Source organism: Giraffa tippelskirchi, chromosome 5 (assembly GCF_054371585.1).
Source record: "Giraffa tippelskirchi isolate mGirTip1 chromosome 5, T2T-mGirTip1v1.2.pri, whole genome shotgun sequence".
In the NCBI taxonomy this organism is placed as follows: domain Eukaryota; kingdom Metazoa; phylum Chordata; class Mammalia; order Artiodactyla; family Giraffidae; genus Giraffa; species Giraffa tippelskirchi.
The window spans coordinates 169,039,407-169,053,949 of NC_137279.1; the positions used below are offsets into that span (position 1 = coordinate 169,039,407).

Sequence of the window (14,543 nt, forward strand, 5' to 3'; positions counted from 1 at the left end):
ATACATGGATTAAAAGTATAATGTTTCTTAAAATACAAGATAACATGTATTTTTCCAAGGCATTGTTATCAAGTCAAATTCTACTGAACTATCTTAAACAGTCAAGATCAATTACTCTGGTAGCATTACAAAGCAAAAGAAAATATATGACTTTAAGAACTTAAAATGTCAGTTCGAACCTGTTTTTTTTCTGCCTTGTCATTCAAGTTTATCAACATTTTCTTTCCAGGACCTTTGCTTGTAATTAATTTCAAAGTGGGACTTGAAGGAGACAATTTTAGTAATGAGAAAGGATGTAAAGAAATAAACTCTTCCAAACTCCTAACTCACCCAAATAAAAAAAGGCCTTAGAAACGAAACCACTTAAAATTTACCAAAATTTACCAGTTTCAGAGAACTTTTAAACAAAATATGAAACTAATCTTGTTTTATTTCCTTCTAATTATGTTTAGGTTAGTTTTAAAAATTGCTGAAGGACCAGTAAGCATTGTAAAGTAACATTCAGTTCAGTTGCTCAGTCGTGTCCAACTCTTTGCGACCCCATGGACTGCAGCACACCAGGCTTCCCTGTCTATCACCAACTCCTGGAACTTGCTCAAACTCATGTCCATCGAGTCGGTAACATTAAGTAACAGTTTTTACTCAAAATCAAGCTCTGGAACATTTACTACTTTATATCAATTCAATATATAATCGAATACCATACCTTCAGCTGTTCTATCAAGATTTGTAGGTATGCATCAGCCTCTGTAAGTTTCTTATCAAAGTCCTGGACACTAGGAACAAATCCTGAATCCAAACCCTAGAGGGGAAAAAAAATTGCAATAAATTCCAGCTTTGTCTAATAGTACAAAAGATACTTCATCCTTCACACATGACACTTCATTTTTCTAAATTAAAAATAGTCTTTTACATAAATAATAGGTCTATTTAAATTATCTAAATTCTCCAAGAATAGTTGGTACATCAATCTCCTTCATGAATTTCTAGCACTATTCCCTTCTCATCAATTACATGTGCTGCTGTTCAAATTAGGATTTACCCTGCTTTTTCAGAATAATTTTCTTCTCTCCCAAAAGCCCCATACTGGGCTCCAGAGCAACAATAATTTAGCTAAAGGAACATGCACAAAACAACCTAGATCACCCTGCTATTTCCCCCCTACTTTTTGTTCAGTTCAATCCTCCAGTCCCCTAATCTCAACTTTATATTCTCACTGTTTAGTTCTCCTGTTCCCTAAATTACCCCATTAGCTCAGATGTTTTCCTCCTCCTCCCTTATTTAAAAAAAGAACAAAAGACAACTCAAAATTCTCACCTCTTCTAAGAGGGCCCTCCCTAAGTGAAAGTGAAAACACTTCTGTCTTAAGTTCCCTACTCATTTTGCCCCTTGGCATGAACACCACACTCTCGACATAGTGTAAATGTTTTATTTATCTAGAGGGCCCACTTTTATTTCTCAGTTTTACAATCCAGAATTTGTATGTCCTACTTTTTGTACACTAAAAATTTTAAAGTCCGAGAGTACAGGATTCCTATGCTTTAACTCTACTCAAAAGAAAGTTTTGAGTTCTTAATCATCTTTGACTGAAAAATACATTAATCTTGGTCGTAAAAGACAAAACAGTCTGAGATCAAAAAAGGCTATCATCTTGCCATATTTGCATAACTAGAAATCATGCAGTTAAACAGGGAAATAAGGGTCAGGAACCAATAAAGTCACAATCCCAACCCAACCACAAAACTCTGCACCAAAAGGCTGAGACACAGTGCTCCAATATAACATACTTGGCTTTCAATTGTTTTTTGTTCCCTTCCCTTTTGCCAAAAAAGTGCTTATCATTTCACATTCCCCATTTTAGTCAGTTGAGGCCAGAGTTCATTTTATATTAAACCAACACCTCATCATTGCCTAACACTGTCATTAGCAAAGCATTTTCTCTGCCATGGTCTCAAACATCAGACTGATACAGTACAGCATTATGGAAACAACAATGGGTTGGCAAACCTGGTTTCTAATTACAGCTCAGCCACTAACAAGATACTGTGTTTCTCTAAGCTATTTTCTTACCTGCCAAATACAGGCTCCTCCTCCTATTATTAATGTGGCAGCTATGACTTCTACTAAAGACTATAATTACTATCAATAACTACTGTTACTACTGCTGTTCTTCCCAAACTAAAATTTAAATTCGTAAACAAAGCATTAAAAACCTAACTCTTACTAAGATCATGGGAAAAACAACTAATCTTGTAATTCATTTTCTTTTTCAAATTCAAAGGCAACAAAAACTGCCTACTTTTTTTTTTACATACACACTAAGAAACTACTTGAAATGAGTATTGAAAATAAGATATGTCATGTAAAAACAAAGTTTAAGAAAGAAAAATAATAAGCAATGTATGTAAAATCCAGATATATTTATAAAATTGTAAACACCTTCATTTTTAAAGATAATCCCAAAGACATTGTTTTAGAAACACTTCCTTCCTATGTAGAATATGATAATAAAAGATGTGGGAAAGAAAGGATAAATCCGGCACATTCCAGAGATACTACAGTATAGTACTAAGAAAGTAGGGAGTGATTCCTTTCAATTTAACTACACCACAGGAAAATAGGAAGGACTGCTTGGCTTACTTTTTGTTTCAAAAGCAATATCATTATCAATAACTTAACTATAAAACCTCATTAAAATCAGCTAAATACATTATTCTTGCTAAATATTAAAAAGGTCAATGGCATACTCATAAATAAATAAAACGGTGAAGGATCTAAATGAGAAAAAGTGATCTTCAAGAATTTTCCCTCTTCTGAATCCATTTAGAACCACCAGTATAAAAATCTAATTAACATATCCTTCTAGACAAATCACTATTTGATTAAAAATCCCTCAATAAATAAATGGAAAAACTTAGATTTAAATTACTAAGATCTGAAAGCTACCTAAATTAAGTCTTAAAAACAACTCTTTGATTTTACTATTAATATAATCATGTGAACCTCACTGTGGCTCTTTTCTCAGACCTGCCTCTCCCTAGACAATCTTCCACAACATTCCTTTACCCTTAAAACCCCCAACATCATAACATCCAAGTCAAAGAGCTACTCAACAATCCATTTTTCTCTATGTACTATTACGGGAAGTTTGTAACAATAGCTGTTAGCTTAAAATCCCAGAACTGGCCTAAACTCTCCTGCAGAGTAAATTCATAAATCTTTGGTATACCTTAAAATAAAATCTACATACATAGTTTCCCATCTGCAATCAATAAAATAACATGTACACAACTGATTAATAATGTGGACAAGCAATTGCTAGTAATTAACCTGTTTTCTCAAATCTTTTAAGAATAATGTGCTAGAGGAAAATATGTTTTCACTACACACTGTGATTCAGGACATAGAATTGAAGCCACATAGTCCAACCTCCCACTCAACAGCAGTTACTTTAATAATGTTCTTGAAAGTCATCTAGTCTTTGAGTATGTCAAGAGAAAAGGAACTTATTACCTTCTAACATAAAAGATTTCATAAAATCCCTTTATTTCTCTTTTCATCCAACTTTTAAAATATAAGGTACTACACTTATTCATATTCTTTTTAATGGATTTGTGTTTTTAAAAAGGTCTTAAAAATAGAATATAGTCCTTTACCATGTCGAGAGTGGTCTGTCTTCTTTTGAATAGAACTCAGAACAGGCAGACCCTTTAAAACACTATGACTTCATACTTCCTACAGTGACATCTTAGCTCTTGGGAATAAGCAGGCTGGGAGTCAAGCAGACTCTGTACTTGCCTTTTAATCTAACACCTACCACATTTTATCATATTTAAATATTTACTTGATTGATTTCCCTGAAGCATTATAAACTCCACTAGGGCAGAAACTATCATTCATTCAGCACCGTACCGTTCCACCCCCACACCAACTCCAGGCTAGCTCATTGTTGAGCAAACGTATGTTGCACTGATGGCAGCTTCTGGCAACTGCTGATGCCATGATACCAGTCTTCTCCATGCACGGCTTCCTAGATTTCCCTGTCTTGTGTTCTCTTTCTCCTTCTACTCCCTTAGTCCTTTCTTCATGTCTTTCTTTCCTTCCCCTTTTTCCTTCAATAGTAAGTGGTTATACTGCATTTTTGGCAATCAGGACCAAAACAGGTGGTTGCTCCTTAATTTACCACATTGATGAGCCATAGTTCTAAAGATGATTTCATTTGTATGAATTCATTTAAAGTTTAAAATAAAACTACTATAGAAAATAGAGACAAAATGATTTGCGATACAAAAGAAACTAAACTAGAAGAAACTCAATAGAAATTATACCTAAATCTAACCATAAAATAATCTATGTAAAGAAAAAAAAACCCACTTATGTGGCAAATGTGGTTTAAAAAAAAAAGTCCCTAGTCTTCAAGAGTAACTTGCTAATTAAAGAAAGCTAAAGTACATGTATAAAGTTAACAGTAACACGAAATTCTCTATCAACCAAGATCTATGTGTCCAGATTAAAAAAATACATGTAAAAAGGCAGACATCTGGCCCAATTTAAGGGGAATTCCAAAAATAATATCTAAAATGACAGAAGAATATTAAACTGCCTCAAAATTGTATGTAAGTACCTCCCTACTAACTTGCTAATACTTACATTGAATATTATCACTTTTCTCAGAAGGTACTTCTAACACATGTCAGCAAAATTAAATTGAATTTCTATTAATAACTAATAGGGACATTAAACATTATACTTTATACATATACATAACTGAATACTTCACTGCCATTAGAAAGAAGAGTATTATAAAGGATGGCTTTAATACTTTCTGAAGTACACAGGAATTTTACTTCTTATGTAGCTGCTTTGGAGAGACACTTAGTAAAATAGTACAAGAGGCAATTTTTGAGGCAAAGAATAAAAGCTTTTAAAGTAATTCCTGCTGACAGAGGAAGAGTAATGAATAGTGGAGGTAAAGGTGGGGAAAGGTGGTTTAAGGTTTTCTTGAGGTCAGAATCAGGAAATAAGAAAGTTATGAGTAATTTAAGGAACTGAAAAGAATAATGCAGAACAGGAAGGGCTATGACTGAATAACACTGTAAAAAGAAATTCACAAATGAGTAATTATTTTCATATCAAATCTTATTTCACAGCAAAAACTTAAAGGACTAAGTACCGTATACTCAGTGCTTTCTCTTATACAGGAAAAAGTAGTATATAATATGTTGTGAAAAGAGAAACACCGAAATTATTCCATGTAAGTCTCATAGGAAAGTTCAGAGTAACAAGAAAACAAAATAAGTGATCAGTAGCAGAACTGTAAAAGGGAATAACAGCTTAAAAATTTAACAAAGGAAAAACACCAAAGAAAACAAGACACCTAATGAAAAACAAATGGCATAAATCCATACAAAAGTAGGTGATTTTTAAAGGAAAATTAGCATAACACAGTCCTTAAATAAAATAATAAAAACTCTGCAGAAATGTTGTTTTGATTCAATAAGAGTATTTGGAAAGTTCATGTTCACAGTTAGCAATTTGAGATGACATGCATCACAGATACGCTTTCAGCCAATGAAAGAAGTATAGGGCATACTTACAATTGAATCACTTACAATTATTTTTGAAAATTCAAGAACTGGAGAGATACCAGAAGACTGGAAAAAAGCAAGTGTGGTACTGATCTTCCAAAAAGGTAAGGAAAAGAGAGAATAGAAAGTTACTATGCTGTGCGTCTGACATGAGTAATTAATTAAAGGAATAATAAGAGAAAAATCTGTAACTGTACAGGGGAAAAGTATCGATAGGTACATGAGCAGCAAGTGGCAAGTTAAAAAATAAATAAATTTAAAAATTATGCCACAATTTTTAATGGCTTTTCTGTTCCTTAGAAATTATTAGTAAATTAAGTTTTTTGAAAAATGACACCACTTTGTTTCCTTACCAAGTTACTCAAAAGTTGCTTTAATGATGATAAAAGTATATTAAAGAAACCAGAAATATTAGTAAGACCAAGATTTTATGTGGGTGACTTCCTTGGTTTATTAAAAATTTGGAAACATTTATAATCTGCCGTTTCTGTGGTTTATCCTCTTCAGCTAAAGGAAAACAGAATTTAGAGGTATAAAGAAGTTCTGAGAGTATGAATTTTTAACCCTAAAAAATACTCATAAACCAATTTGTTTGGAGTAAAGATTTCCAATTCAAAAATATCCATAAAATTGAGCCTATTATTAAATTATTTTCTCCAATGTAACTTCAGAACAGCATTTTCCATCTAAGTCAATGTTCTGATAGTCTAAGACTTCAAATTAGGTTCTCTTTTATCTTATCAACAATTGCTAGGTACCCCAAGAATGCCCTAAACGGTAAAGCCTTTTTCCATAGTTTTAAACGAACAGTACTAGCACCACAGATTCACCAGGGATGCACAATACAGTACAGTAAGTTTTTTCAGAGTACTAGATCCTCTGGCTAGATATTTTACTGTATGTCATTTCTTCTTTCATTATTATAACATAGTAAAATAGATAGATAGTAACCCTATTTTATAAGTGCTTACCCAAATCATCCAGATGGGTTTTTAAATTGAGATTTCAACCCAGTCTTTTGATTTCAAACCCATCACACTTTTCTATTAAATCACAATGATATTTGAAAAGAATTCATAGCATATTACGCTAAAATTTAATCTAAAAAATGTCTGAAGGAGCCTGGTGTACCCAAAATGAACACAAGCTTTTTAAAGTCAGACTGATCTAGTTTTAAATCCTGAATCTATAATTCCCTAATTACCTACATGATCTGGCCAAGTTACTTTCTCTACCTCCATTTTCTTACGAGGGAAGGACACAAAAATAAACCTCTCAAGGTTGTTGGAGAGATGAAAGAATATACATAAAGTAACACAATAGCTGGTGTTCTAGTCTTCTTCATAATGTGGAATTGAAAATAACCAGGATTCAGCACTGTATCCCAGACCCTAAACTAGGCCTAACATACAGAAAAGGTTCTCAATGAATATTTGACGGATTAAAAACAAAATAAATTAACAACTAGGTAATACACAAAATATATGCAACTCTAATAGAGAAGTATAATCAAGAAAAGGATACAAGCATAACTTAAACTGTATTTAACATTCCTTGAAAAAAAGGAAAATAAACAGAAAGCTGATGAACTCTGGAGAAAACATAGTAGTGATAAAAAAGGTATGAGAAATACACAAAACTAGTGCTAAAATACAGTCTTGGAAAACAGATCAGAAACAAAATTCCATCTGAGATGTTCACAAAAGTATCAGATATTATGTCTGAACTACAAAAGGTAAATTGTGCTCAATTATTACATTGGTAACAAAGAGTTAGACAATATAAAGAATCACTCTTTTCCATAAAATAAAAAGAAAATACATTAGTTCTTTGAAAAATAAAATCATTTTTATCTTTAAATTTACAAAGAAAATAAAAAAAAAAACACAAGTCTAAATTGCTCATATACTTGGGACAGAAAAGAGCTGCTTTGTCAAATAGGAATCAGGTACGTACACCTTTGTCAAAATTCCTTAGCTTTATCATAACTCTTATTAGCACAACTGCTTACTCTTCATGATCTCTCTTCAACTAATACCAACACTGTTATGTAACCTTTTGACTTACAGAACAAAATACTCATATTGTTTCCATAAAGTGATTTCAAACACTGCACAAGCAAGGTTTGGGTTTGTACCATTTTCCTCTATTTAAATCACTGATAGCTTGTCTTTCCAAATGACTCTCTCAATTTATTCAATAAAGTCATATGAAAACTTATTGCCAAAAGTAAATAGAACACACAAAAACGTGGAGTTTATCAACAGGGTGACCACTATCCCAGTTTGTCTGGGATAGTCTCTTTTTATGCCTGCTGTATCAACAAAATTATTAGCAGCCTCCTTCACTCTCCAAGTGCTCCACCTGGAACAATAAATTGTATGTTCTCCCTCTCTATAAAGGTTGTAACTAGCATTTTAGAGATATACATGTCTGGGAGGCATACAGAATTGCTCAAGATTTCAGAATGCAGCAAATTACTTTAAAAAAATTTTAAATGAAATATGAGTTTACAGCTTCTGAACGTAGAAAGCAAATTACAAAAATAAAATAAACATCAAAATTCAGGCCAATTAATACTGGCTGAGTGATTACCTTATTCTAGACAGAGACATGACTAATAAGATGTTATATTTTTGAAAAGTTATTTTATTCTCTCTCACACACAGATCTGAAATAAAACACGAGAAGCAGATGTTACACCTACCAAGTGAGATTGAGAAAGAGGAGCATTTGAGACAAGGACTTCTTAATTTTTACTTTATACATTCATGATGCCTGATTTTTAAAAAATTAATATTTAAATTCAAAAACTTTATGTAAAAAGTATTCAGAAACTGTACAGGTTATAAATGTTTCAAAAATTTCATAACTCTTTTAGCTTGCAAAATCATCAGCATTATTATTTTAAAATTACCAAACCCTAAAATGTCTTGAGAGTAAACTTGGTAACGCTAAAGCTGCTCAGATACATCTTTTCAAGCCAAATAAAATAAAGCATAACAAATTTATAACATTATTTACAGATAAAGTGCAAACTAGCGCGTATGCGTATGCACACGCACACGCACACGCGCGCACACACATGCTAAGAAGAAAAATGGCCAGTCAAACAAAGCAGAATACCTATTTTTTCCCCCACATCCTTCCTACCAATTCCATGATCATGAGTCAACATTAAAGAAAGCAAACTCATAAAAAACAAAAACGTCTACTATACAAGTCCCCTTAATGAAGCACTATTTGACCATGTGGTGCTGGCAATTAGTCAAAGCTTTATTTTTCACACGTTAATCACTGGTCAGGCTACTGACAATATCTTTCTTAAAATTAAAAGTCATAGGTTAAGTCATTACAGGATCTTAAATAAGCTCTGAGTTGCTTACTGGGATGGGATGCAAAAAATACATTCTTCCCCTTTCCAACCTCATATGACTGCCTGTCACTGAGCTTCACAGAATTTTGGAAAGCAAATTCTCATGATTTTCAAGGGTCCACCAAAAATGGAAGTTTTAGAAAGTCTCCTGGAAATCTGCTCTACATATAATGAGGAAAAATTCACGTTAAACACATGAATTCTTAAAACTGAATGCTTTAGTAGTTTAACTTTTCAAATAACTACAGAATTCTCCTACTTATTCATAATACCTGTTGAAATTTGATTATGAAATGTTTCTACAAACAAAATCTAATATATTCCTTTAACAAAACTGATCTCTCTGTATAGCAAAATATAACAAACTGAAATAAAACCACCAAGGGAAGTTAAATGATAAACTAGTCAGGCCTACAAACAATCAGTTCTAAATGGTTTATTTCTCACACAAAACAAGCAAACAGAACAAAAATAACCTCAGATATGCAGATGACATCACTCTTATGGCAGAAAGTGAAGAACTAAAGAACCTCTTGATGAAAGTGAAAGAGGAGAGTGAAAAAGTTGGCTTAAAGCTCAACATTCAGAAAACTAAGATCATGGCTTCCAGTCCTATCACTTCGTGGCAAAGAGATGGGGAAACAGTGGAAACAGTGGCTGACTTTATTTTTCTGGGCTCCAAAATCACTGCAGATGTTGATTGCAGCCATGAAATTAAAAGACGCTTACTCCTTGGAAGGAAAGTTATGACCAACCTAGACAGCATATTAAAAAGCAGAGACATTACTTTGCCAACACAGGTCCGTCTAGTCAAGGCTATGGTTTTTCCAGTAGTCATGTATAGATGTGAGAGCTGGACTATAAACAAAGCTGAGCACAGAAGAATTGATGCTTTTGAACTGTGGTGTTGGAGAAGACTCTTGAGAGTCCCTTGGACTGCAAGGAGATCCAATCAGTCCATCCTAAAGGAGATCAGTCCTGGGTGTTCATTGAAGGACTGATGTTGAAGCTGAAACTCCAATACTTTGGCCACCTCATGCGAAGAGCTGACTCATTTGAAAAGACCTTGATGCTGGGAAAGATTGAGGGCAGGAGAAGGGGACGACAGAGGATGAGATGTCTGGATGGCATCACCGACTCGATGGACGTGGTTTTAGGTGGACTCCGGGAGTTTGGTGATGGACAGGGAGGCCTGGCGTGCTGCGGTTCATGGGGTCGCAAAGAGTTGGACACGAGTGAGTGACTGAACTGAACTGAACCCTGAATTGGAAAGAATAGATTCTGTAACTGGCTTGGTGCTTATTCCTTTAAAATTACATATGCTGAAGCAGTTTTTGTATATCTGATTTAGCTGCCAGTGAACATCAAACAGAAGGAAATAAGTTGTTTTTACTAAGGCTGTTAAAAGTGCAATACAAAATTACCCTGATTACCCTGTTGTCAGAAATCTATCAAAAAGGTCTAAAATATGACTAGAATTATGTCTGACAGGAGAAGACTCTTTTTATTCTCTACTGTATCCCCCAGGCTAGTGCTTGGTTTGTAGCAAGTGCTCAATAAAATTTTTGTAAATGAATGAATTAAGGAATTCTGAAATGCGCCAACCTGTTAGGATTTAAACATAAAAAGCATCAAAGAAGTTCTTGCAGATTATAAATCAGAGTACTCATGAAAAAAATCACAAACAACATCTAACTATTCTAAACATTTATTGTAAGTATGGATGCTGAAAACTTTTAAGAATAATTGAAAATTTTTAAGAGAAGAGAAATTAAATAGGAGGAAAGACACCACCTAGGCAGTTCAAGAAGCAAGACCAGATTATGACAACTAAAACAAACTTCTAAAAATTCATTCTCTCATGCCAAGTCTCGTGAGCACAGTTTCATACACACTACTCTGGGTTTGGAATTCAGCATTACAATGATTTATTCACTGGGTGTTTACGACTATGACACTGTGCTGGATGCTCTGGACATGCCAAGATGAAGCAGATACAGCTTCATATCTGTAGGAGGAGATAAACATCTGTCTACAAGTAACTGCTTCAAGCATGATAACTTATTATGAGAAACATACTAAGAAATTCAAAAGAGAAAGTAAGGGGATCAGAAAGTGTCACAGAGGTAGCATTTTGATTTGGACAAAGATGAGGAGGGGGAAATTATTAACAGCAGTGAGCAAGACTGGGAAACATTATAAATAGATGGGATGTTTGAACTTTTCTTTAGGAGAGAAATGAGGGCAGGGTTAAGTAAACTAGCAAAGGATGCTAAGGTACCCAAGCAATCAGAAACAGCAGGGAGCCTTCACCACCCCCCAAGACTGAAGGAACAAGGAGGGAAACAATGTAGCTCCGAGCAGGCTCAAGGGACATTCCAGCTGTAGGACACAGCTACTGCTACAAATTCATCAAAGCAGAGAGAAGACAAGAGGAATAAATACCCCCAAAGGTCCTCTTTCTTTTTTTCCTTCCATCTTCCGTCATTCCATTGGCTAAACCCTACGAGAAGCCAGAAGGTAAAGGACTCTAGGTGACATAGGCTGTGAAGGTCAGCCTCCTGGGGCAGAGAGAGAGGCAAAGAGAATGAATTTGCAAGAAAATGGAGAGTAACCAGAAAAGCCATCTTTCCAGACCTAGGAGCAAGTATAAGCACAAAGAGAGGCTGGAAAGCACAGGAGGTAAAATAAGGAACAATATTCGCTTGGAGAAGTATGTAAGATATTTTTCAGATGTAGATGATGAATCGAAAGGAAACCAAAATCAGTGTCTGAACCGGAAAAATTACTGGGACTTAGGAGATTGAGGTGAGCAATGAATACAAGCATCAAAGCAGCACCCCAGTTTAGAGCTAACAGAGGAGCAAAAATCATAGATGGTACCCACTCCAGTACTCTTACCTGAAAATCCCATGGACAGAGGAGCCTGGTAGGCTGCAGTCCATGGGGTCGCCAAGAGTCGGACATGACTGAGACACTTCACTTTCACTTTTCACTTTCATGCATTGGAGAAGGAAATGGCAACCCACTCCAGTGCTCTTGCCTGGAGAATCCCAGGGACGGGGGAGCCTGGTGGGCTGCCGTCTACGGGGTCGCACAGTCGGACATGACTGAAGCGACATAGCAGCAGCAGCAGCAGCAGCAGTCCTATTAGTCTAGTCTCTAACTGCGTGACCTTGGGCAAGTCACCTGGCTTCTCTGAAACTGTTTTCTCCATTTTATAAATACATAGAGGTTGAATTAAAACTTTAAGATCCTTTCCAGTTCTAAGAGTCTATGAAGCCAGTATCTCCAAGTAAATAACCATATTCATCAGGTGAGTGAACAGCTCACCCTACTGTAAAAACCGAGGGTCCATTTACTTGCTTTAAAAAAAAAAGTTAACTTCATTTAAACAATGACAATAAGAACTTAAAGATTCTAACTGCAGTTGGGTCCTCCACCATAGGACAAAAAAAATGACAAAACACAAACAAAAATTTAGTGTAACCTTGAAACTGAGTGAGGAAGATTAATGTAACCAGATTAAAAACATGCTCTGGAATGCAGAGAATGCAAAGAACAACCGAGAAAGCAGAATACCTTGGTTGAAATGGCACACTTCAGAAAAAAAAAAATTAGCTGCTCTGTCAATATAGCAAAGAAGCAAAGTTCTTAAAGGTGTTTCTAGAAATAAATGAACTCCTATAGTATTAATAACTCCCCCGCCCTCCAACACACACAGCAACTATTAACATTCCTTCGAAATGCAAATATTTATTGAAGATCTGTTATGTGCTAGGTGCTATCAATGTCTTCAAAGGACTTCTTTAAAGACAATACAGATAATAGCAAATACAATTAATCATTACCTAATCTTCTAGAATGAGATCAGATCTCACCCTTTCCAAGCAGTCTCCCTGACTTCTCTAGCCAGCAAAATGCTCTTTTTCCTATGATACTAACTACTACAGAACCAACTTGTACTGGTACCACTACTAGTATTCTTTCAACTATGTTAGAGGTCACATAGGTTAGAAGAGTAGGCCTTTGCCTGGAAATCCACTCACCATTTGTAAAGTTGTTTCTAACGTTTTCTGCAGTCCTGTCTCTCAGGTGTGGTGGCAATTAGGGAGCTTGGTGACTTGGAATACATTTCTAACTCACGTGGATAAACCAAGCTTCAGTACAATGAGTCAAAGGTTTGTACACTTAACGACATGATTAAGTCAAGTCTTTTGATCATTTAATGATATGTGCCAAGCACTAGATAGGGACAAAGGCCCTACAGAAATAAAGAAGATTAGAGTCTAATCCAAGAACCAGATACGTGCACAAAAATCTATAGCATAGAGGTATGAACAAAGTGCTGTAGTAACACATGAAGGACAACAGTAATCCTAACTTGCTCTGCCTGAAGGAAGGAAAACATTAAAGAAAAAGTAACACAAAAATTGTATGTCAAAAGAAGTAGCGATACAGCACTGGATTGAATTCTAAGCAACTGTAATTTTAATCAAGAGGGAAAGGCAGTGACTGTGCAAAGAGCTATGAGAGGCTATGTCATGTTCCAAACAGGTTAGAGTTCATAATGCTACAGTAGATGCCCTAGGTAGGATGCCTGCAGCTGAGTCCACACCAAGAGTGATAATTATCAGCAGGTTGTGAAGGGGCTTAAAGAACATTCTCAGCAGCTGGGCTTGGGCAAGGGGGAGCCAAAACAGACTTTTAAGCACAGCTGTGACTCACTGGGATCTGACTGTGGAAAAGAATATGGGTAGAGGGAGTCTGGTGACAGGGAGACTAGTTAAGTTTTGTGAAAGTTTAGGTGAGAGATGATGAGGGCCTGAATTAAAACCCTGTTATGTGGGGGGAAAAAAGAGGATAAACCCAAGAACTATTTCTAAAGCAAATTAAACAGGATCTGGTAACTGGACATGGAAAATAAGGGAGATGGAAAATGGCTTTAAATGACTAATTGTCTGTGTGTGGTGGAACTTCAATTAATTAAAATATTTAGGGAGAGGTACTTGGCTTAAGCACATTTTCAACCTAAGAATTATTCTTTCAAACATAATCTTTGCTTAAACATCTACTGGAAAATCTTCCTAAATATAATCTCGCAGTGGTTTCACTGCGAGATTATATTTAGGAAGATTTTCCAGTGTCCGACTCTTCCGACCCCATGGGCTGTGGCCTGCCAGGCTCCTCTGTCCATGGGATTCTCCAGGCAAGGATACTGGAGTGGGTTACCATTTCCTTCTCCAAGGGATCTTCCTGACCCAGGAATCAAACCTGTGTCTCCTGCATTGCAGGCAGATTGTTTACCAACTGCTTTAGTACAAATATAATCTTAGGCCAAGTACATTACAGTATCCATAAAAAACTGTCTTTTTCTATAGAATCCCAATAAACATCAGTTCTCAGATACTGACAGAACTCAACATATCCCAGGGGACATCTCAGAATTTCCTTTTTAAAATAAAAGCCTGATATCCTCTTTCTCAAGCAAAAAAACTGCAAACTATTCAACTGCCTGATTTTCCAATCAGCAGAATATGGTTGTATCACAATGCTCTTTACTGCCTGAACCAAACTTA

General features: G+C 35.4%; 1 protein-coding gene across 46 annotated transcripts in view; it reads right to left on the reverse strand.

Moving 5' to 3' along the window:
* Positions 1–14,543, reverse strand: part of OSBPL9 (oxysterol binding protein like 9) — a 157,522-nt gene that overhangs the window by 40,144 nt on the left and 102,835 nt on the right. For 25 of the 46 annotated variants that reach the window (XM_081485449.1, XM_081485468.1, XM_081485464.1 and 22 more), the window contains one exon: positions 707–802. In XM_081485449.1, the coding sequence (XP_081341575.1) occupies positions 707–802 (96 nt within the window). Of the gene's footprint in view, positions 1–706; positions 803–3,656; positions 3,688–5,612; positions 5,682–14,543 lie in introns of those variants that run through there. The other 21 variants (XR_014052245.1, XR_014052244.1, XM_081485470.1 and 18 more) reach the window with 2 other exon arrangements.